This window comes from Notamacropus eugenii, chromosome 2 (assembly GCF_028372415.1).
Source record: "Notamacropus eugenii isolate mMacEug1 chromosome 2, mMacEug1.pri_v2, whole genome shotgun sequence".
NCBI lineage: Eukaryota > Metazoa > Chordata > Mammalia > Diprotodontia > Macropodidae > Notamacropus > Notamacropus eugenii.
Genome location: NC_092873.1, coordinates 368388448 through 368413905, shown reverse-complemented (window position 1 = coordinate 368413905; position 25458 = coordinate 368388448). Strand labels below are relative to the sequence as shown.

At 39.8% G+C, this 25458-nt stretch overlaps 1 protein-coding gene across 12 annotated transcripts in view; it reads right to left on the bottom strand.

The window, feature by feature from the left end:
- Positions 1 to 383: 383 nt before the first annotated feature.
- Positions 384 to 25458, bottom strand: part of ANKFN1 (ankyrin repeat and fibronectin type III domain containing 1) — a 556807-nt gene continuing 531732 nt past the window's right edge. For all 12 annotated transcript variants that reach the window (XM_072646766.1, XM_072646762.1, XM_072646765.1 and 9 more), the window contains 2 exons: positions 16246 to 16459; positions 384 to 9122 (listed from right to left, as the gene is read on the bottom strand). In XM_072646766.1, coding sequence (XP_072502867.1) covers positions 8323 to 9122; positions 16246 to 16459 — 1014 coding nt within the window. In that variant the 3' untranslated portion in view covers positions 384 to 8322. The remainder of the gene's footprint in view (positions 9123 to 16245; positions 16460 to 25458) is intronic.

Sequence of the window (25458 nt, the reverse complement as noted above, 5' to 3'; positions counted from 1 at the left end):
TAACTTAGAGAGGTATAGGATGCATGCAAAAATTTGCTGGACATTTGAACATGCAGAGGGTGTAGACTGGGGAGAGGTTCCTATGACCAACCTCCGTGGCACAATCTGGCAATAGTGTTTGCCAGGGCAATCCAGTAATGAATTTTAAGCTTTTGACCAGTGACAATCACGGAGGAGAAATGGACAAGCTGTCTTTGGATGTTTTAAAACCAGCACGATTCAGATTCATCCCTGGAGAGCCAGCTAAAATCTGAACATTATACATAAATGGGGGGGGGGGGCGGAATAGAGTGGGAGAAGGGGGGGATCATCAGTAAAACTCAAAAAGATTAATCAGCTCTAATTGAGAAATAGGATATACTTCAGGTAAGCCAAGCATTGAGTGTTATAAAGGGCTTAGAAACTGTAATTTTACATAGCTAAAAATCTTTCGAGAGTCCGAAACAAATGACTTCTTCCTTCTCCCCCAAATGAGATTTCAACAGTATTAGGTTAGAATAGAAAATGCTAGTATTAATGAATGCTTCAGAAACAAAACCACTCACTCCAATGGAGCTAACATTTCTTTGTTTTTCTTGCAAAGACAATCAGATGAATATGAAATTATCAAAAATACTTGCCATCAGGAAAACTATTTTTTAAAAAAATTCTCTTGAATCTCCTACCTCTTTTTTGAGATTAGCAGGTGGAAGAGGTAGGTCCATTCCCGGAGCTGTCTTATTGAGGCTATTGGTTATTTCCAATAGCTGCTTGGATTTTTCAAAGTTCGCAAATGTGCATATGACAAAAATATTATTGTGTCAGAGTTTGGAGGTCACCATTAACATACTATATGTGAATAATCTGTATATTTACAGAGGTGTAAAGCACACAAAATTGTGCATATATTGTACCAAAATTTAAACTTCAACATACACTCAGTTGCATATATAGCAACAAGATACAATAAAATCTGAACAAAGACAACCAATAAACACCCAAATTACTATTTACATATAAGGTGGGAAATGATGATTACATATCGCCTTATGGAATGTCATCAAGGAGATGACTTTTTTTTCCTTCCAAGGATGACAATCCCCCCCCCCAACTTCTTAAATTCTCTTTTCCTGGCCCACCTGTGAAATAGGTGCTGGTGACAGAATACCATTCTGATCCCTCTGACTTTGTCCCAATCAGGGATAACGACCCAAGACAGCAGTTTAGAGCGACTTAACAGATCAAATCTTCCATAATGAGGTTAAAAAAAATTTACCACTGAGTACGCTGTCACTGATATTACTCCACTTTCTACCCACATATGTCCAGACTTGACTGTGACAATTGAAAAGAACAATTACCAGGTTAATAGTGTCAATCTAATCACTTGATACTATTCATAGCTAAACTAAAAAGTGGACTTTCTAAAAAGTAACCCCTGTTTCAAAGTCCATTGATATGGGACTCCTTTCTAATTGTTGAAGATGGAGTTGGTCTTCACCAATAAGGAAAGAATCTTATACCAATGGACTTTGGGACTGAGGTTACATTAAAATAAAACTATAGACCAATTCCTGAAAGACAAAGTTCTAAGAACTTTTTTTAAAAGGATCTCTTATTTCCCTTATCAAAATAGAGGATTTTCATAGTCTGGCCAGCTGACTGCTTAATACAACACAACTGCCTTTTGCAATGACCAAATTTGAAATTCACAGGTGACTGAAACAGAAGAATTGGTTTTTTTTAAGGGAAAAAAAGACCCTACTGAAACCAAACCAAAGAAACAGCAGCAAAAGAAGTTTCTAACTTCTGTGAGCTGCTATGGTATAATAACCAGAGGTCCAATCATGGCAAAACCACCTAGATTCAGTGAGGTGTTCTAAAATTAATTCTTCCTCATGACTAAGTTCAATACCTGGGGGAAACAGAACAGAAAGAAAGGAAACAACTCTGAATTCAGATCTTGGACTCAGTTTCCAAGTGGCATAACATCATTTCAAGTATACTATCCTTGCTGTTGGTAAGGCTGTGTTGAAGTTTTGCTTAACAGTCATAAGCCATGTGTCAGAATAGCTAACGGGAGCTGACTGGTCTCTTGAAGCTCTCCCGGATAAGAAAGTATGCTGCCCTCCTTTCCCAACTCTACTTTAAAAAATACCCTAAGGAGAAAGAGAGAGAGCTCAAGAGAAAATATCGGATCTTCTTCACAGGATCTATTTTTTTTTTAAAAAAATATTTACACTGTAGAGTGGACAGTGAAGTAAATAGGACTCAAAGTTCCCAACTTCTCCCCACCCCAAGTGTCCACTTGCCATATATGAAGATCTTGTCTTTAGTTTGTATTGTCTCAGTTGATAATATAAATATATAGAAGTAGGAGAGAAGCACGATTTGCTATAGCTTTGTTATGTCTAACTTGGTTGCAAACTGCAAAACGCTGAAATCCAATGACAGTGACTGGGGTGGGCAGAAAGAAGAATCGATTTTCGGATGGATGTGATTTCTACTTGAATTTTCAACTTGGCTAGAAAATCCCAATATGCCTCCAGCCTGTCTATGGATTAAACATAGTTCTTTGGGCTGGATATATGTTTTTTTTTTTTAACTCTCAAAGAGAAAGAGCTCATGACTTTGGTGAGAGGGTGGGACTCTCCAGGACTATCTCTGCCCACTGGAAAAGGCTAACTTGTAAAAGGGAACAGTACATCTACAAGGCCACCCACATGTGTGGAAAGAGAAGAATTTATGAGAGGTCAGTGCTCTTTTTCCACTTGTCCTGCATAGATTACTGGCGGCAGGTGGTGGGGTGGGTGTTGAGGGGGTGGAGTAGGGAGTGGAGAGTATGCTATTGGCCAGGTTCTTCCAGGACCACGTTTCTTTTGAAGGAAGTTTGGACATAGGGAAAATGTAACTAGGTTTCAGTTTTTACTCTTGGTGAAGTGCTTTGGTATCCTTCTCTAAACTTGAAACATTTTTTAGACGTGGTTAATCTCTAAAACCAAAAGATACCATTTTCTTCTCTTTCCCCAAAATTGTATTGAATATTAGGCAGGGTAGGGAGGTGAAGGGAACATTCCTCCTTAAGGACTCGATTCTTCCATGAAGTGCATCATTATCATTAAGCCAAATCCATGCTTCCAAAATCTTTTGACTCATTTCCCTCTCTGGGATTACCTCCTATATACTTTTCATCTATCTTTTTTGTACTTTAATTTAAAAAAAATTCCACTTTTTCTATTAGATTGTGAGTTCCTTGAGGAAAAGGGCTATGTTTTCCCTAAAACTTAGTATCTTAGTAACGCCAGTACCTGAAGACCCACTAAGTATTTAATAAATGCATCAGGCCAGAAAAGAATAATCAAGCTGACACCAGCTACCTCCCACATTTTCCAGGTTACCCTCTCTCACACAAGTGAAGGTGATGAGATTCATTTGCTCTCCTCAGTTGGATAGTCCTCAGACATAAACTTGAGCTCTTCTTGGTCAAAGAGGCAAGCACCTCTTTGTAAATGCTATGGAGAGGTAAGAGACAGGATAGTTCCTTTATCCTTCCACTATAACATAAGCTCCTATCTGCTTAGGGCTCATGTTTATTTTGCTTCTTTTGTACTCCACAGAGCCCAACCTAAGTATTTAAGGCTTGGTAAATAACTCTGGAAGCTTCTCCCGATGGATAAAGGTTGGGCGATCTTGGCCAAAGCCAACTTAAGCGTAACTATAGAAGATCAGGACAAGATGTTTTGCCTGGAGAAAATCAGTCTTGTTGTTATGAGTGACATATTAAATTAACCAGGCATTCAAAACTCATTTGTTGTTGTCGTTTTTGAAAGAGGTTCACAGAACAACAACAACAACAAACATCGGAACTACTGATCTAGTCTCACAGGTAAAATAGCATAAGCAGTATTCTAAATTTAGGCTTTCTCACTTTAAATCCAGTGTTCTTTCTAGAGTTACAACTGCCCCTCCAAGGTGAGGGATTTGGGGTATGACCCATTACACCTCACCAGGAAAAACTCAGTCACTGTCAAGTCTCACTAGTTGGAATGAAGACCATTATGAATCAGTAAATATTGAAATAGAGAATATTTTCTAAAGGAGTGAAGTACTCTTGCTTTACTTTCAAGGACAAATAATAAACCAGGAGTAGACCTACAAACAGCTAGAAGTAACTTTCATAGATTTTTTTTTAGGCACAGCATAATGATTTATACTTAGCATGTGCACTTTAAAAATGTAAATGGTGTCTCTAAAGAGCAGGATAAAGTTTTGTTTTTTTTTTAATTGATTAAATGGGCTTCCACCACCCTTTTAAAAAATACCATCCAAAGAATTATGGAACCAAAAAATGTCAGAGCAGGAAGGGACCTTGGACAGCATCTGGCTGAGTCTTTCTTTTACATGTAAGGAAAACAGGGGTGGGATGCAGTGGGGGTAGAGGGTGAGGGTAGAGATGTTAAATAATTTGTGGAAAGTCAGGCAGATAATTTGCAAAGTCATTTTCTCATAGATTTTGTGAAGGCAAACATCCTTGGCTGGATTATTATCAATTCCAAATTTGGGTTTTCTGAATTAATGAAATTGTACTTCTTTTACTGTATAATTCTCTCTTGGGCTAGTGTTCTCTGATTTTCCTAGGAAGGATGGAGAAAAAAAATAGTTTCTGCTGCTTAGAGAATATTCCACAAGCAGTTTCTGGCGAGAAACTTGCTTTGGGTTCATGTAAGCCTTGAATATCATTTAGTTAATTAAAAAAATTAACACTGGAAGCTATTTTACTGTATATTAAAAATATAAACCCCAAACTCATCAATGTCCATCCTTATACCCACATACTTCACAAGAACTGTTGAGTGGACAATAATTTATGTGAAAATGCCCTGTAGGTTTTAATGGAATCCTGATTAAATCTGCCATAAGAAAGTGATATGAGGATCCAGAAAAGATAATTTAATCTTGGGCTAGAGGAAAGAGAGATATAGTGTTTAGGGTGAGGGAAAGTTCATTTCATTGTCCTATTGTCTCAAGACCCAGCTCAAATCCCTTCTGTTGGAACTCTTTTCAGGTCTATGAAACTGCTAGGTCCTTCCCACTCTGAAATTATTTCATCTGCTCTTTATATATCTTGCATGTAGGTATTTATTTACATGTTATCTCCCCCATTAGGATGTAAACTCCTTGAGGACAGGATCTGTTTTTGTTTTTCTTTGTGCACTCTCATCATTTAGCAGAATGCCTGGCAAAAGACTTAATAAATGTGTGTTGATTGATTGACACTGTCCTGGTTGGACCATACTGTAGTATTTCTTTCAGCTCTGGGGTCCACACTGACATTCTGAAGAGGGCAATCAAACTGTGTTATATGAGAAATAGTTCAAGGGAACTTGGGATGTTCATCCTGAACAAGAGACAGTTTGTGGTGTGGGGGAGAGGGAGAGAAGGAGTATTTTTCATAGCTCTGCAATGCTGAGTAGACAAAGGTGGTAGGATGATATTAGGGTACACAGTGGGGGGGCAATCAGAAGCTCTGGGTTGGAATCATTTGGTTCTTCCATTATTACCTTGGTGACTTTAATCTCAAGGCCTCTTCTGTAAGATATATGGATTGGACATTATGATTTCTGGAAATCTTTCCAGCTTTAAATGTTATGAGAAGCAGATTTAGTTCAATATGGAGAAGAATTTCCTAATAGCTAGAATTGTCCCAGAGTGGAATGAGTGCCTCCAGAAGTAGTGAGTGGCCCTGCACAGTAGGTCTTCAAGAGAAGGATGGAGGACCACTTGTTGAGGATATTACAGAGAGGATTTTTGCTTATGGGAAGGGCTGGACTTGATTGTTCCTGAGGACTCTTCCAACTTTAAAATACTATCATTCTATACACACTGATAATATACAACCTTCTTTATAATAGAAATAGAATGTGGTCAACTCTCAATTATCTAGATTAATAAATAGGAACTGTAGTATGGATGATTCACAACAATTCCCTTCCCCTCTAAAAGACAATTGTATTTGATTGGATTTGGTTGGTTTTTTTTGGCATCCTAGAGACTTTTTAAGTTTCTCACTTGGTTCAGGTTAATATTAAGATGTTAGCCTTATTTGATATACAACAACTCTTAATGCAGAGATATGAGACACCTGAAATATTTCTAGGGTGAGAGAGGTGAGAGGAGGGGGATGAATATGAGATCAGGCATTATAATTGATCCACTAAATAAGACAGCAACCCTAAGAATAGAGTACACCTGCAGATTCTAGATGGGTTGTATAGTTCTAGAAAAAACATGAAATTGGGCATCAGGACACTTTCAATTCAGGCGCTAATTTGTTGTGTGATCCTGGAAAAGTTGCTTCATACTTTCAGATCTGTTTCTTGATCTGTAAAATGAGGGTTTGAGCTTGGTGGTATTTAAGTTTTCCTCCAACTCTAAAATTCTCTTTTTATATATTCACAATCTGTACCTTGACAAATAGAAATCACATATTTATATTCCTAGAAGCATGGAAAAGTGAGATTAATAACTTAAAACAATATTATCTTTTTGAGTTTCGCCAAGAAGAAGATACCGAAGCAGTATGCTGTTGTTGGGAGGCTAGCCTTGTAGTCAGGAAGACTCGAGTTCAAGTCTAGTCACTAAAGAACATTGGCTGTGTTGACCCTTGCCAAATCATATAATCTCTCAGCGCCTCAGGCAACTCTCTAAGACCATACCTTATTGAAAAGGTACTGATTGGCATTGGTGGATGAAATTTCCTTCTTGGGCGTTCCACATGCTAATTAAATCAGAGATATGATCCCAAAGGAGGGAAAAATACAGATTGAGTTATAGGGACCGTGTGATATAGTGGGAAGAACATTGACTCTAAAGTCAGAGAACATGGATTCAAATCCCATTCCTGAGACTTACTCCTTGTGTGACTCTGGGCAAGTCAGTTTCTTCACTTATAAAATGGGGGGAGTAATAGCACCTATTTCATAGAATTGTTGTGGATCAAATGAGATGATAGACTTATAGCACTTTGTAAACAGTTAAAATAAGTGAGAGGCAATGAGAGTAGAGAGCAGATCTTGGAGCCAGGAAGACCTGGGTTCAAGTCTTACCTCTGATTCATATTACTTATGTGAACCTGGGCAAGTCACTCTACTTTTCAGTGCTTTAGGAAACTCTTTAAGTTGCAGAGAAGGTGCCAGTCTACAGTAGTAGAAGGAGTTTCCTGATCTGGGGGTTCCCTATACTAATAGAATCACAGGTCCAGTCCCCATCCCTTTTTAAACCTTAAAGTGCAATATAAATGTTAGTTACTAGTATTCAGCCATCTCCTTGGGACTTGGGATGACTTAGAACCCATTTTCATGCCCAGGTTCCAAGTTGGGGACTTACTGAGTGATCAGAAAGGCATTTGGGAAATGAGTCCAGAGGACACATCTCAGGATGCACAGGGCCTGGAAAGCATCCCAGTCACTGCTCTGGGTTCAGATTATTATCACATGGCACAGAAAGAAACAGGAAGTATAATAGTCTTCTTACTAGGAAAAATGTGGGTTTTCATATTGACTCATTTGGGCCTTAAAGAGCGCACCTGGGTTTGAAAAAGTCAAATTGAACTGTCTGAAGCTATCCCCTGAACTAGAACACTTAGAGAACCTTAATCTACTCTGTGCCCTGTAGACAATGCCTCAGACTCTTTCTCCAGCCCTTCTGGAAATTCTATTTACTTCATGGGTGTTGGAATAGGATGAAGAGCCCAATGTTTCAGTTAGATGAGTGCTGCCTTTGGAGTCAGTTGACCTGGCTTTGCTATTTACCATCTGTGAGATCTTGGGTCTTTACTGGGTCAGTTTCTTCATCTAAAAATGAGGGGTGGGGTGGGGTGGACTAGATGCCCTCTAGTTACCATCCAACTCTGGATATGGGATACTATGACCTTGCCTTCTCTTGTTGTCTACTGTCTTATCTCAATTTACCACAAGACAGAAGTCCCAAAATCTGACCCTATAGCATATTCTTGGACTGACAACTAGATGACATCTAGATGTTTGAGGCTGCCTCTCAAAATACCTAAAGGTATTATCTAATGAGCAGAGGCACCATGAGTTTATGCCATACTGGTTCTGTGCAGGTATCTATGGGGAATACTGTCAACTCAACCCCTAGTTCATTTCTGGAACAAAAGATAGTAGCTAAATTCCATTCTAGGAACCTGCTAACCACTAACTTTTCTACTGTAAAAATTAAATCTTTTTGAAAATGGGATGGGGAAACGAAGAAATAGTGATTGAGATTGAGATGAGACAATGGCAATAGTGGATGGCATGAGGAAACAGGTGGTCCAGATCCCTAAAGCATGCTACTAAATATTTCTGATCCTGGAGAGGTGGTCTGGTCCCCTGGGCTGACTTCCTGGTCTTTGGACCTTTTCATATCACCCTTGTCTCCCGGAGGGGAGCTGAGTCCAACCCATGGCTTATCGTCATTCACCAGGGCTGTGGGGTAAGGTTCCACATAAATGCGTCGGACCATAGGTCGCATGTCCTGGTACTTGGTTTTCTTCTCTTCAGGGAGGCTTGAGGTATGGGGTAGGAGTAGGCTGTGGTGCCTATCAGTGGGGATCCTGATCTGCTTTGCCTCAGTGGTCTCCTGGGACAAATCTGCAGCCCGGGAGAGGTGCTGAGTGTAGACTCCCTCAGAAAGGGACAGAGACTGTGTTTCACTGTGGATCCGGAGCCAGCGGTGGTGACGGCTGAAGTAGCCATAGTGCTGGTGTTTGCTCAACTTCTTCCTCCCTGAGAAGCTCACTGACTGTTGTGAGCTTCCCGCCATCTTATCAGGGTTCTTGGCCATGAAACCTGAGAGCGTCAGGCTATTGAAATACTCAGCACAGGAATGATCGGTATCTGGCTCCAGAGTCTGGCCCTGGGTGTCCCCCCTCAAGGCCATGCAGGGCTTCATATCATGCACTTGTAAGACATCAGGGGCACTGCCACTCATGCCACTCATGGCCTGATGAGAAATGTCATGGGATGACAAGTAGACTAAGTCCAATTCTCGGGGACTAAGGGCATCGCTGGAATCATAGTCACTGTCGGTGGGGAGAAATACCTCAGAGCAGCCTTCTTCATCTGAACAGGGCTGGGAGTCTGGAAAGAGCAGACACTATCATTAGAAAATAAAAGTCTCTCAAATGTGAAACCCAGAAACCCAGGTTACATACACATCCCTGCACTAGATTAATCAGAGGGAAGGTTATGATGGACTTTTCAGTACTGCAGCAGATAGGCTTCTAAAACTAGCAGTAATCCCCTGTACATTCTTCTACTTTCATGTAACAAAAATACAGTGAGAGGATCAGATGAGATAAAAATGCTTTCTTTTTATTTTAATGTTTATTTGTCTTTGTTGCTATCTTTTGTTTTTATATTATCTTCATTTTAGAATGTAGTTATCCTTTCTGCATCACAATATTTCCCACCCCCATTTGATTTACTGCAAGGTTGACATAAGAAATTAAATGGGAGTTTTGTGGAAGCCACAGATGACATAGAAAGACCAGCAGATGACACAAAAAAGTTTAGGAACTCAAATACATAAAATATATGTTTAGTATTGTATAATATCAACTATTTTTATCCTTTGATATTATACTAATTCAGACTTCTTCTCTGGTATGAAAGGAGGGCCAAACAATTTTATACAGATTTTTCCAGATTGCAGTGGTGTTGTGCCCCTAACCTGTGCAATGTGGAAGGGATAACTATATATCTTTCCCTATTCCCTCCCTGGAAAACCACCTCTTAAAATAAAGAATAAAAAAGAAAGAGAAAAAAGAGTTCAGGATAACTAACCAACACTTCAACCAAACCCGAGAGTGTATGCTGTGTCTCACATCTATGTCCCCACACATTTGCAAAGAAGAGAAGGAGGCCTGCTTGTTATTAACCACCCATTTATGTCTTTCTCTCCCAACTGGATTGTAAGCTTTGAGGGCAATGGTCATGTTTTATTTTACTTTGTTTATGTGCATCACACAGTAGGTCCTCAGTAAATATTGATTGATTTGTATAGGTGAAAGTACCTTGAAAATATTATTAATAATTTAAAATATTAATTATTGCTCTTTGAAGGTAGCCTGGCATAATGAATGGAGGCATCAGGTTGGCATAGAATGGACCAGAGGGTTAGAACTGGAAGAGACATTAGAAGTCATTTGGTAAAATCCTTTCATTTGATGGGGGAGGAATTGGGACACAAGTGGTGTAGTGACTTGTCCAAGGTCGTATGGGTAGAGTGGCAGAGGTAAGTCAAAACCCCAAGATTTCTGATTCCAAAGCCATTATTCTCTCCATTGCACCACACTGCCATATCTATGCCAAGAAGAACCAGTGTTCAAATGGTCTCTCTGACATCTCTCACTTGTAGGGTAAGATAGCTTATTCTTTTCAGACTGAAGAGCTGGGTTCAGATTCTGCCTCTAATACTCTGCAATCTTGAATAAATGACTTGTCTAGGGTAATACAGTCAGTAACTGTCAGAGGTGAGACTTGAAGCCAGGTTGCCCTGATTCTGTGGCCAGCTCCCTAACTGTTATACCGCACTACCTCTCCAAGAGTTATGTACTATTAAGCACTTGGTAAGACTCTTATCTGATGGGGAGAGTTGGATTTTACTACCTTTCTCTCACCCCTAGCGGTGGCCTAAAGCTGATTGGTTGAAAAAGTAAATTTATCTTTCTCCCTATGTCCTTTTCCAATAGATAGCTTCACATAAGAAATAAGGAATTAGCCTCAGAGTCAAGAAGCTAGATGGCCCAGTAGTAGACAGAGTGTTAGGCTTAGAGTCAGAAAGACTCCTCTTCCCAAATTCAAATCTGACCTCAGACTCTTACTAGCTGTGTGACCCTGGGCAAGTCACTTAACCCTGTTTGCCTCAGTTTCTTAATCTGTCAAATGAACTGGAAAAGGCAAACCACTCCAGTATCTTTGCTAAGAAAACCCCAAATGGGGTCAGGAAGACATGACTGAACAGCAGGGACTTCTTGTGGTTGCTACAGTGAACATATTTTTCACTCTATCAGAACTATTGCAACTCTAGGTGATGACTGAAGACACCCTGCTTCTCAGTGCCCAACTGTGAACTCTGAAGCAACAAATGAGTACTTCAAGCAGGGACTGCACGAACACTTATTAAACATTTACTGTGTGCTAGGTAATCTGGGGATACAATAATCTACAGTATTAGGTCCCTTTGCCTTCAGAGAGCTTGTTAAGGCCTGGTAGGTCCACTGCAGTTCCAGCAGTAATTTATTATATGTGTTTGGCATGTTAGGGTTTCAATGTGCTTTCCCTGTTACAAGACATGAGGAGCAGGTTGATTTTAGAAAAACATGGAAAGACTTGCATGAAATAATGAAGAGTGACATGAGCAGATTCAAGGAAGGATTGGATTACAGTAATAGCAATATTGTTCAAAGAATAGCTGTGAACCACTAAGCTATTCTGAGTGTTATGAATATGCAAATCAACTACAAGGGACCGGTGAAGGAAGATGCTATCCACCTCCAGAGAAAGAACTGATCAACGGAAATATACATGGTACGGCTTTACTGTCATCTCTCTCTTTCCCTCTGAAATAGTGGCCTTCTCTAGTGGTGGGTGGAGAGGGAGAGACAGAGAGAGTTCAGAACTTAAAATGGAACAAAAAATAAAATAAAAATAAAAAATTAAATTAAACAAAAAAATCAAAGTGCTTTCTCATACGTGACCTCATTTGCTCTCCATAGTTGGTATTATTATTGCTATTTTATAGATGCAGAAACTGAGTCTCAGAGAAGTCTTCACATGGTTATAAATATTACATTGGGGGGACATCCTTAGTTATGATCTTTATTAATTTGTTATAAATGGATCATAGATTTAGAGCTGGAAGTCAAGTCAACAAACATTATTAAGTGTTCACTATGGGGAGGCACTATGCTTAGCCCTGGAGATAAAAAAGAAAGGCAAAAATAGTCATTGCTTTCAATGAATTGACAATCTAATAGACTCTGAAAGGCACCTTCGTGGCCATACCCTCATTTTACAGAGGTAGAGGAAACTGAGTTCCAGAGAGACAAAGTGATCACACAACTATTAATTGTCTAATGGAATTTGAACTTGGGTCTTTCCTAATTCCAAGTCTGGTGCCCGATTTATTATGCTACACTACCCCCCACTTTGCAGAATAGAAAGATTATTCAGTGAGTCTGCTCAGAGTCACACATCACGTCAGTGGCAGAAAAAGGACAAGAACCTGCGTCCCCTGACACTTAACCTGGAGAGCTTTCTGTGACGTGCCATGTGACTCTGCCCAAGGTGGTAGAGCCTCCCCTGGTACTCAGAACTTCAGAGCCTGGATTTTCTTTTCTACTGCATGATGGCTAGAATCTTGTACGACTCCAGGATTCCCATGCTGGAGATGGATATTGTTTTTTCAACAGAGCTAGGAATTCTTCTGAGTTACAAAATTCCCTCTGCCAATGCAGAACTGCAATCATTCTTGCCATTTATATAGTCTTAGAGAACTGACTTGCCCCAAATCACACAGCCTTTATGTGTTGGAGGAGGGACTTGAGTAGTTATAGTTAACATTTATATAGCACTTATGTGACAGGCATTATGTCAAGCCTATCCCCTGCCCCACCTCCACCCTGCCCCACCATCACCCACAGCTACTGAAGAACCAGAAAAGGAAGCTATCATCACCAAAGTCTTTGGTATTGTTAACTGGCTCAATGTCTTGGTTTTTTATCGGTGGAGATGATATGAAAGAAGATGCATTACCACTTGCTTTGCCGCTACACTCTAAGGACCATAGGGCTTTTCCATCTGATGTCCAGCTGAAATCTCTTAGATGTATTGTCTCTCTCCAGTAGAATATGAACTTCTTGAGAATAAGGGTTGTCTTGCTTTGTTATTTGTAACCACTTAGCATAGTGCTTGACACATAGTAAGGACTCAGACATTCATTTATTTACTGTGCATCTAGGCTAAGGACCTTCCAAAAGGGAATCTCTGCAGAGCAGACCAGCAGACTGCATTGAAACAGAACCTAGGTTGTACTGCGCAAACCTGAGTGCTTGTGGTCAATGTTGTTGAGTCATTTCAGTTGTGTCCAGTTCTATGACCCCATTTGGGGTTTTCTTGGCAGAGATACCGGAATGGTTTGCCATTTCCTTCTCCAGCCCATTTTGCAGATGAGAAAACTGAGGCAAACAGGGTTAAGTGACTTGCTCAGGTTCACATAGCTAGTAGCTCATGAAGATGAGTCTTCTTGATTCCACCCCAGTGCTCTCTCCACTGTACTGCCTAGCTTGTCATCAGTGGTGGAGCTGAATGATGTTTTCCTCTCGTACAAGTTGATAATGAAACCTTATGTGAGTCAAAGGCTCCTCCTGGCTTGGGGGGGGGGGGATCGTTTTTGTTGGAGAACTTAGTAAGGGTCATCTCTGACAAAGGCTGAGCATGTCCTCACAAAGCCTGGCCACTGGGGCAGAGGTTCCAGGGTTCAAGTTACTGTCGATCCTTCCTTTATGGAAAAGGTGGCAAAGTACAAGATATATTGAAATGTAAACACAAGGAATTGAAAAGCATTGGAATATAGTGGTATATAGAGTGCGGGACTTGGGAGTCAGGAAGACAGCCTGCATTTTAATCTGGCCTCAGACAATTACCAGACTAGTTTGTGGCCCTGAGCAAGTCAATGTCTCTGCCTCAGTTTCCTCATCAGTAAAATGGGGACAATAGTAGGTTCTATTTCACCTACTTTGCATGGCTGTTACCATCATACTAGAAAATATATATACATGTTATATATAATATATATGTATATGTATATATGTATGTGTATATGTATGTGTATCTACATATCACTTTGAAGATCTTTAAGCACTAAGTAAATGCCACTTCTTACATGAAACCTTCCTGATCACTCTTCCCCACTTCCCCATCTGCTAATGCCTTCTCTGGAAACATCCCAGCATTTCCTTTTCATTTAATTATACGTGTAACTCCCCTCTAACAGAATTCATATTTCTTGTGAGGGCTGGGGTGGTTTCATTTTTGTCTTTGTATTTTGAGTACACAGCACAGTGCCTGGCACAGAGGATAAAACCTTGTTGACTGATTAAATGTAGAAATAGTGATTCCTTAGTCTTTAAATTTAATAATAAGATTTGAATGTAATTGACTGGATGATTCAGCCAAGGGGCCAGCATCACAGTTTGGTGCTTTTTCCGAGAGGAGGAGGAGGAAGCTACATTTGCACAGCAGAACAAGGATCTTTCTCATGATACATCCTGTTCCCTTGGAGAAGAGCAGCAAATTAATATGCCAGCATCCACTCTGGCTAAGAGAGAAGCAGAAACTTGGCAGATCCTGTCATCAGAGAGGATGGGGTATAAGAACAGAGTTATGTGAATCCTTAAATGAATAATAGAAAAAGCATTTAGTCCAATTGTCTCATTTGACAGATAGAGAAACTGAGGCCCAGAGAACCTGGACCAACTGACTAGTCCAATGCAACACAATGAGTTAAAGGAAGAACTGTCACAAGATCCCTGTCTCTTAACTTTTCATTCCAATGTCTTTTGCAGTCTATTATAATTATGAGAATTGTGGAAAAAATTCAGGTAATCTCTTCCCTACACTCCTGTTATTTCATTTCTTAGCATTGCATATTTGGCTCAGATATATCCGTTTATGTCTATGTCTATGTCTGTGTCTATGTCTGTACGTATGTCTGTGTCTATATCTGTGTCTGTGTCTGTGTCTGTGTGTATGTCTGTGTCTGTGTCTGTATCTATGTCTGTGCCTGTGTCTGTATGTCTGTGTCTAGGTCTAGGTATTGATGGTGGATGGTGATAATAATGTCTATGTATTTTTGATATATATGTATATATAATGTACATGCATATGATAAACATGTATATACGTGTATATGATATAAATGCATATGATGTGTATATATATGCCTGTGTGCATGTAGATGTGTAATATATTAAGTGTATGTATATACACACTTATATATGTGCATGCATGTTATGTATATGCACACAATGCATATATGTCTATGCATGTTTATATGTATACAAGTATATATATGTGTATATATATATATATACACTTGATTCAATCTTCAAAGAGTGTGTGAAAAATCAAGATTTTTGTAAAACAAATCCTACTTTCCCAAGAACCTGATTTCTGGGCTAACATGAGGGCAATTTCTGATGAGTCTTTGTCTTTGTAAAGAACTTCCTACTCCTTCACTTTGACCTGCAAGAAAATCTCCTTGTCATTGTCACTGGTCCTGATGAAGAGCTGAGCTGACCGGCCTCAGGGTGAGTACCTCAAGCACACCCTCAGCTCACTAGGATCCTGAGAGCAAGAACTGACACATCTCTGTCTTTCTATCCTCAGAGCCTAGCACAGTGCCTGGAACATAGGAAACACTTAAAAGACTGTTGAATGGATTTGATAGTAACTTTAAAGTAATCCAGTCAAATTAATAGGTATTTATTCAGTATCTACTAAATGTGAGATACTTTTGTAAGGTGCTAAACACAGAAAGACAAAAGGAAAAACAGTTTTTGCCATCAAAATACTTATAATCTGTTCTATTAGGGGATATAACAGGTACGTAGGTAAGCACATACCTTATGATTTGAAGAAGAGGGAGAGAGGACTAAATGGCTGGGGAATCAGGAAAGGCTTCCTATTTAGGGCTAATATCTTGTCTCTAGTTATAGAGTCAAGGAGGGAATGTAAACAAATCCTTAAAACACACCAGAAAAATTCTCTCCTTTCAAGCAATCTTGTGGTGAATTTGCTGGGTGACCTTGGGCAAATCATTTCATCTCTCTAGGCCTATTTCTTCCTGTATAAAGTGAAGTGTTTGGATTAGTTGGCTTCTAAGGTTCTTTCCAAATCTGGTGGTCTAAAATTCTAAGCAGCAGGTGGCTTTGTACCCATCTAGTATGAGAATGCTTTGGAAAACCTCAGACCAACTCAGTTACTGGAGAAGGGACAACAGGTATCTGTCTAGGACCCTAAATTTGTTCTGTGTACAGTAGGACTTTTGTGATTTTAGTTTATAATAGGTACATTTGGGACATCTGCTTAACAACAAGTGACACAAAACCTTTGCACCCAGTTGCCCAAGACAGGAGAATTTTTGGCCAAGGATAAGAAAGTTGGGAAAAATCTACAGATTGAAGTTGCTGTTTCTTACCACTCACTGCCTTTCTCCTCCGGTTTTCTGGGGATTGGGATGGGGATGGAAGACAGTCAATAGGTGACGATGCTGAGTTGACCTTCTTTTCGTTTTGCTCATTGGAGGGGTCAATTAGTTTCATGATGGGCAAGCCGGTCCCTGGTTGTTTGTACCTTGCATACTGGAGTGCATCTGTGATCCATCTCATTTCACGCCAAATTTCATCTATTTGCTTTGGAACAAAATCATAGAAGATGCTGAGTTATCAAATGAATTTCAAAAAGTTATGTTTTTGTCTTTAATTTCAAAACTGTGAATTTCCTGAAGTATTGGTTTTGAACTCATGTTAAATATACAGAGAACCAGTTAGCTAAGGAAGAAAGTTTCACTTATTTTTGACCTTTTGGCAATTGAAAGACCTGGGTTACTGTCTTTGCCTTTCTGATGTCCAGTTGTATCCTTAAAAAAGTCACCTCCCCCTCTCTGGGCTTCAGTTTCCTCATTTCTAAAAAGATGAGCTTTAATTAGAATATCATCAAGGCCTTCCCAGTTTCCTGTGAAGTTCTTGAGAGCAATGCCTGTCTTGTGCCTTTCTCTGTATATCCTCAGTACAAGGCCTGGCACATAATCGATACAATAAATGCTTGTTAACTTCACTTGACTTGATGATCTATGATTTTACAATCTAAACCCTGCATTTCAAGCAGTTGGTTATACTAGGCTTCCTGAGAGCCAAGATGTGAATGATGCTAGATTAATGTCCCTTTATTTCCAGTTTGTGCCTGAGTGCTGATGGGTATCAGAGTGGAAGAAAAATCATATGATCACTGGTCTGGTGCTGGAAGTGAATTTAGCAATTGTCTAGTCCAGGGTTCCTTAATCTTTTTGCGTCAAAGGCTCTCTTTGGCACTCTAGTAAAACTTATGGATCCCTTTTCAGGGTAATGATTTTGAATGTACAAAAGAAAATATACAGGATCACGACGGAAGTCAATAATACTGAAATACAATGAACAAATTATTCTTTTAAAGGTTCATGGACCTCAGGTTAGGAACCCCTGATAATCCATTTTAAAGATGAGAAAACTGAAGCACAAGGAGGTTAATTTCTTGTTCAAGGTTTCATAAGTCGCCAACATCAGAGGAGGGGGTTGAATTCAGGACCTCTGACTACAGATCCAGCCCTCAAGGTTTTAAAGGTAAGGAAATATTAAATATTACATTTTAGTTTCAAAAGCTCTTTAGGGTTTCACACTCTTCTCCACGTCTATCCATAACAAATATCCAGACCATTGGAGGCAGTGTGGTGTAAAGAACCCCAGATCTGGAGCCAGGTAATCAACTCTGAATCCCAGATTTGACTTTTACTACTTATGTGACCTTGGGCAAATCACTTAACCTCTCTTGGACTCAGTTTCTTTTTCTGTTAAATGAGGGACATGGACTAGATGCTCTCTAAGGCCTCATTTACCAGTATATGTATCATTGGATGACAAAGATTTTCCTCCACTTCTCCAAGGAAACATGAAGCTATGCTGTTGTAAAGATCAGTTGATCAAGTACTAAGGGAAATCAGAGAATTACCATCTACAGTTGGAGTTGGTGTTTCATAAGGGTAGAAACAGGAAGCCAAGAGAACCTAGTACCCTGCTCACTTCCTCCTCCCACATCCTAAGTAGAATGGAAACTCTTTAGGGCAGGGACTTTTCCATTTATATCTTTGTACTTCCGGCAGTTAGAACAATGTCTTGCACACAGTATGTGCTTAATAAATGCATTGATTAAATGCTTGTTGAAGTGAACATTCCTGTTTTTGATTTCTTGTCCATGATTTTTTTGCAGAATTCTTGACTCCTCCATTTTGATAACATTGCAAATTCCTCTAGGTTGGGTAGGTCTGTCCTCAGGGTCAGGTTTGGAGGTCTTGGACCAGGAAATAGCATTGGGTTCTTTCTTCTTGGGGGAGAGATGGTACCGATCTTTCAGTTGCAGGAACTTCAAAGAGGTAGGTACAGGGAGGTAGGCCTGCAGGAGTGGGGAACCTGTGACCACAAGGCTACATGCAGTCCTTTAGGTCCTCAAGTGTGTCCCTTTGATGGAATCTAAATATCACAGAACAAATCTCCTTCATAAAATGATTTATTCTGTAAAACTTAGACTCAATAAAAAGGCCATACCTGAGGATCTAGAAGGCCACAAGTAGCCTCAAGGGCTCAGGTTCCCCACCCCTGGCCTAGGGAATTCACTAAGGGATTCATGCAAGGCTTCTTCAGGCCTTAACTTGTCTTCTCTGTAAAATGGGAGGGATGCACAAGATAAGACGTTCTTAAACGTTTTTGGGGGGGTGTGCGTGTCATTGGCAATCTGATGAAGCCTATAGATGCTTTCCCAGAAGAATGTTTTTAAATTCATGCACTAAAATACACAGAATTGTGAAGGAAATCAATGATATTGAAATCAATCTATTTATCTATCTAAAAACCAAGTTCATGGACTCCAGACCAAATGATCTTAAAGATCTTTCTTAGCTAGACATTTGTGGTGCTAAGGTTGACTTTAATGTGACTTAGCTAAGTAGTTTTAAAAGACGCCCAATTTTCACCCATTTTTGCCTTCTACTGTTGATCTAAAGGTAACTGACAACATAATCCTTTCTGGTCTTAAAGGTCCAAATTCAACTGCTAAAGACTTGCTGACACATTAAAAAAACAACAACCGAGAAAACTCAACCTGTAAGCTTCGTGGATCTCTTTGTTACAATGCTCAGTACCCATTTCTTTTTACCCTGCCTTTAAAAAAATCAATTTTCAACTCATAAATTAATGCCCTCCCCCCATATTCCCACCACTGTACATAGGTGAGATATTATTTTTATTAAAATGTAAGGGTGATCAGCTTTCTCACAACCTAGTTACAAGGTGCCCGTGGGTATGATAGATTGGTCATATTAAATGAGCTGTGTTTCTAATACAGCTTAGGAGCATTTGAAGCATTACAGTATATAAATTATGTCCTAATTGCCATTTCAGCTTCAGCAGCTCCAGAATATGCCAAACTCGAGGCCTTGACAATTTCTGCTCTGGGTGGGCTGTGTGGAGAGTCCGCAGACCTTATCTGTGATTTTCTACACTGCCCCCATTCCCCTCCTTTCTGGCTGTGCCTGCTGGCTTCTCTTCATAACCTTATTTACATAGACTCCTTTGCTCTTTACAATGTTTGGTTTGTGTAGTGACTTCAGCACTGTCTTAGATCTGGAATCATACAAATGCTCTCGTGGCTTGTGGTCACCTCTGAAGGTTGCAGTATGCGGTGGGCTGAGATGTGTGCACCAATAGGTGAGTGGCTGCAGATGGTTTTCATTTGGAGAGGGGCAAAAAAAAAGGCGGGTGAAGGAAAGGCCTGATCAAAATAATCCTAACCCAATACCCAAGGTTTCTTTCTGGGGGAGGGAGGGAAAGAGAGATTTGGGGCTGAAATGATCCTACACCAGCAGGAGTAGGACGACTCCCTGGAGCCTGGAGAATCCGAGAGAGAGTCTGGGTTCTCTCTGGCAGGAAAGGATGGGTTTTTAACCCTTTAGGAACTGGCTTCTTTCCAAGCCATTTGTCTTTTCATCCTGACTGATTGGAGGAAGGGTACCCAGGTATGGGGATGGGATGGAATAGAGTTGGGGTGTTTCAAATTCCCTGCAAGGAGAAAAGGAAACAGGTTGGAGCTCAGATGAATTCCCAACCTGTTCTGCCTTCTCACTGCTGCCTGGCTTGATTGACTCAACTGTGGGAAGAGGAGAGGGATAGAAAAGAAACATGTGGTAGGGGGAGCTACATGGGAGTGGGGGAAAGACATGCGTAAGTGTCATACTGGAAATCAGGAACAATTGTTTAGGAGCCAAACAGAAGAAGCTTCATCAGAGTAAAGAGACATATTGGTCTGTTGGTCTGAGGTATGAATAGAGAATTGGACATGGACATGAACATGGACATGGAATCAGGGAGACCAGAGTTCAAAACTTGCCCCGATGTTTGTTGACTTTTCAATTTGGATCAATTCACTTAATCTCTCTCAACCTCAGTTTCTTCATCTATAAAATGGAGTTGATGATAGCCTTTATCTCCTAGGCCTATCATCAACAAATGAGAGAATCTGCGTAAAGCCCTTGGCTTAACTTAAAGTGCTATATAAAGTTAGGTATCATCATTAGTTATGGACACAGCGGCTTATGTAACATGGGAACAGAGTTTAGAACAGACAATAATCACTGCCCTAAACATGTTTAGAGCCATTTTGGAAGGATGGGAAAAAAAGAGGGGAAAGAGACCTTAAAGACACCTTTCTGTTAATTCAATTAGACAAATGTTACTCCTCTAGGGGATGGGGTTGTTATGCAATATGTGCCCAGAAAAATAAAAAATAATTTCAGGAGGGGGATAGCACTAATGATGGGAGATTGGTTGAAGGTGGCCTTTGAGCTTGTTCCTGAAGGAAACTAGGAATCTTAAAAGGTACAGGTGAAAAGAGAGTTTATACTATTCACAGGGGGATAGCTTGTGCAAAGACATGGAGGCTTGAGATGGAGAATAACAAGCAGGCTAATGTGTTGGAATATAGAGCATGTAAAGGGAGCTAGTGTGAAATAAATTTGGCATACTGTGTGAGGCCTTAGATGTTAAACAGAGGATTTTCATATTTTAACATAGAGGCAGTGGGGAGCTACTGAAGATTCTTGAGGATGGCAGTAACATGATCAGATTTGCACTCTAGGGAGATTATTTTGCCACCAGAGTGGAGGATGGCTTAGAGAGGGAAGAGAGTGGAAGCAGTAAGACCATTTAGTAGGCTATTGTCGCAGTGCTGGCCAGAAAAGATGATGTGAACTAGGGTAGCTACGTCAATGGCAACAACACATTCAGATGTTTGCTAGAAATGCTATGGAAGAAGATTTGATAAGATTTGACAACTGTTTAGATAATATGGGTTAAGGAGGGTGAAGGGTGAAGGATAGTTCCAACATTGTGAAGGTGGGTGACTTAAAGGATGACCGGAAAAGGGAAGTTTGGAACAAGGGGAACCCTTCCTTCAAGAAGAATGATGATGCCACCACAAAGATAGCTGCTATAAATTTCCCATTTTTATGATCTCTTTGGGAAAAGGTCCAAAATATTTATAGCAACTCTCTTTGTGGTAGCAAAGAACTGGAAAGCAAGGGGATGCCCATCAATTGGGGAATGGTTAAACAAGTTGTGGTATATGAATGTAATGAATGCTATTGTGCTATAAGAAATGACGAACAGGAGGACTTCAGAGTGGTCTGGAAGGACTTACATGGAAATGATGCTGAGTGAAATGAGCAGAACCAGAACATTGTACACGGTAACAGCCACAGTATGTGGAGACTGTTTCTGGTAGACCTATTACTTCACAGCAATGCAAGGACCCAAAACATTCCCAAAAGACTCTTGAGGCAAAATCCTATCCACATCCAGAGAAAGAACTATGGAATTGGAACACAGAATGAAGCAGAATATTTTCTCTTGTGTTATGTTTTGTTTTGTTATTTTTTCTCATGGTTTCTCTCATTCGTTTTGATTCTTCTGTGCAAATGTATGTGTAGAATATAAGATTACATACTGTCTTGGGGAGGGAAGGGGAGAAAATCTAAGACTTCTGGAGGTGATTGTTGAAAACTGAAAACAAGTTAATTAATTTTAAAAAAGAGGAAGGATGATGAGTTTCATTTTGTGCATGTAGAGTTTAACTGCCTATAGGACATTTAGGTGGTGAAGTTCAGCAGGCATTAAATTGGAATTAAAGCCCAGCAAAGAGATGAAGGCTGAATATGTAGATTTAGGAGCCATCCCCTCAGAAATGTTAACTCAATCCATAAGAACAATTGAGATCCTCTGGATCTCATGGGTAGAGGGAAATGAGAGGACACAGGAAAAAACCTTGAGATATCATCTCTTTTAAGGGATAGGAGAAGGGTGAAGATCCTGTAAAGAAGCCTGAGAAGACCTGGACAGATAGGTAGGAGGAGGACCAGTAGAGTAGTATTAGGAAAGCTATGAAGAAGAGTGTTTAAAAATAGGAAGTGACCAACCATGTCAAAGGCAGTAAAAAGATTGAGAAGGATGAGTTCTGGGAAAGTACAAATGACTTTTTTTCTTTTGAGATTTTAGCTGTGAAAGGGAAAGAGAGATGAAACAATAACTTGAAGGGATCACAAGTAAAGCAAAGGTTTTTTTAAGAATAGAAGAGAGAAGAAGAAGGAGGAGGAGGAGGAAGAAGAAGAGGAGGAGAAGAAGAGGAGGAGGAAGAGAAGAAGAAGAAGGGGGAGGAGGAGAGGAAGGAAATGGGAAGAGGAAGAGGAAGAAGAGGAAGAGGAAGAAGGAGGAAGAGGAGGAGGAGGAGAAAAAGGAGAAAAAGAAGAAGGAAGAGAAAGAAGAGGAGGAGGAAGAAGAAAATGGAGGAGAAAGGAGGAGATAGGAGAAGAAAGGAGGAAATAAGAGGGGGGAGGGAGAAAGAGACAGAGAAATACACAGAGAAAACAGAGATAGAGAAGATTAAAGGAGAAAATTGCTAGAGAGATAGAAGGGAATGACAGCAAAGATCTAAATAAAAGTGTTGGCCTTGACAAAGAGTATTGCCATCTTTTGGTCAGACTGGAGTAAGCAAAGAGAGAACAAGGGATGATTTGACAAAAGATGTTTGTTTTGGAAAGGCTTGTTCAAATGTACTTTCATTTCTGTTTCAGGAAGTCTAGGATGTACCGCTGTTATTACTCTGCCACATTGCTTCATATAGTTGGGCATAAAACTGTAAGCCAGCCCACTGTTATCTCCTCTTGCTGCATAATTCTATTCCTTTTTCAAATAATCATTTTTCCTTTCCACAATATAAACCCAGGGAGTAGAAGAAAAGAATTTTAATTTCTTCTTTTCTTCCTTCCTTCCTTCCTTCCTTCCTTCCTTCCTTCCTTCCTTCCTTCCTTCCTTCCTTCCTTCCTTCCTTCCTTCCTTCCTTCTTTCCTTCCTTCCTTTTTCTTTCTCTCTTTTCTTTCTTTTTTTTCTTTCCCCCATTCATCTGGGATATTGCAGTTCAATGGTAAGAAGACGAGTAAAGCTAGGGCAAAAAGGGGAGCAGACCAGAAAAAACTCTTTTTGAAGATGTTAAAGAATTGCCAATTCACCATTTCCTACTCAAATTTCTCTCATTCCCTAACTTGGTGTCTCCACAAATCTACATGACCGATATTTATAAAACATTTATACATTTGCATAGTATTTTCAATTAAAAGTTCAATTAAGAGCTATTGTCTTCTGATTTTGTAAAATCAATAATGTGAATTTTACTAATGTTCCCATTTTATAAAGTGAATGGGAGAGACAAGTAGGTGGTACAGTGGATAGAATGCTCGGAACTGCAGTCAGGAAGTTCTAAGTTGAAATCCAGCATTGGACAGTTACTAGCTTTGTGGCATTGTGGGCAAGTCACTTAGCTTCTGTATGCCTCACTTCTCTCAACTATAAAATGGAGATAATTATAGCACACACCTAGTCGTTGTGAGGATCAATGGGATGATATTTGTAAGGAGAAGGAAATAAACATTTATAGAGAATCTACTATGTGCCACATACTGTGCTAAGTGCTTTACAAATATTATCTCATTTAATCTTCACAACCACCCTGAGAGGTAGGTGGTGTTATTAGCCCCATTTTACAATTCAGGAAACTGAGGCAGACAGCGGTTAAGTCATACAACTAGTAAAGTCTGAGACTGGACTTGAACTCAGGTCTTCCCTGACTCCAGGCCCAGTATTTTATCTATTACACCAATTAACTGCCTCTAATAAAGCATTTAGCATAGTTCCAGGTTCATAATAGGTACTTAATAAATGTTTTTTTTCCTTCTTTCATAAAGTCACTTGTCTGTAAGGGCTTAGTGGCAGAGCTGGGATGAGAACGCAGATATTTTGACTCTGAGTTTAGTGCTCCTTCCATGAGGTCATGAGACAACAGTCTGTGCACGCTTATATTTTATCATGTGACACTACCTTTTAGGTCAGCAAGAACTGAATCCCAGAACTATGGAAATTCCCTGGTTCTTTGGCCAAAGAGAAGATTTCCCAGCTAATGCTGACACTGTCCCAGTGTCCACGATCCTTGAAAAAGCCAGATCTCCCTAAAATATGGAATACTTCTCCCCAAATTGGCTGAGTTAACAAGAAGCTGCCATCATCTCATTGTCGCTATTTCTCTTTTTTTTTTCCCTGAGGTCAGCTTCTCTAGTGTTTAATTATCACTCGTTCTGTTTTCCTTTTTTTGAAAGCTGCCAATGAAAAATGAATTGTGTTACTCATCCTTAGGAATGAGCAGATAAGCTAGACCACTGGATAATATCCACATCTTCTGCTTGTCTTTATCTTGTTCATTTTTACTTTGAGATGAGAAGTCACCATTGCCTATGGCTATGGCACAATGGACTCTCATTGGGTTTCTGAGCTGTAGGTTTTCATGGAAATTGATAGGAATCTTTTTTGTTTTGCCCTAGGCATTGTATTTCCTTAAACGGAATAGGAAATATATGGAAAGTCCATGAATGTTCTTTGAACATACTAGCAATATTTAATATTTTTTCAAGGATATAATACCTCTTTCAATTCAACATTTATTTATTACTTACTGAGCACTTACTGAGTACAGGATGTTAGGTATTGGGAATATGTGAGAACTAGAAGGGTATGTGATTTTTTTTCAGCCTGGGGAGTTTTAGCCACCAAAGCAGATGCAACATGTTTATGACTGGGTAGATATGTCATAGGGAATTACTTGAGACACATAATGGCTAAGTGACCTTGCCCGCATTCCCCAGGCAGTAAGAATCAAAAGGAAGATTTGAACTCAGGTCTTTTTGTTGCTAACCCCAGCACCTTATACACCAAGTCATTCTGCATCTATAGATACTAGAGAGAAAATGATATACATACACAAACACACTTCCCCCACCACACACACACTCCTTAATGAATTTGTATTCCAATGAGGGGTTGAAGTGAGGAGAGGATGAAGACAAATAACCTTAAATTAGAAAATTACTAAATCTTCAGGAGAGGTTCAATTAAAAGGGATAAGAGGTTTGGGGGAGAAAGATACGTAGATTTAGAAGGGGCCTAACGATCATTTATCCTACCCTACTTCCCCATTCAACTGATGAGGAAACAGTTGTTCAAGAAAT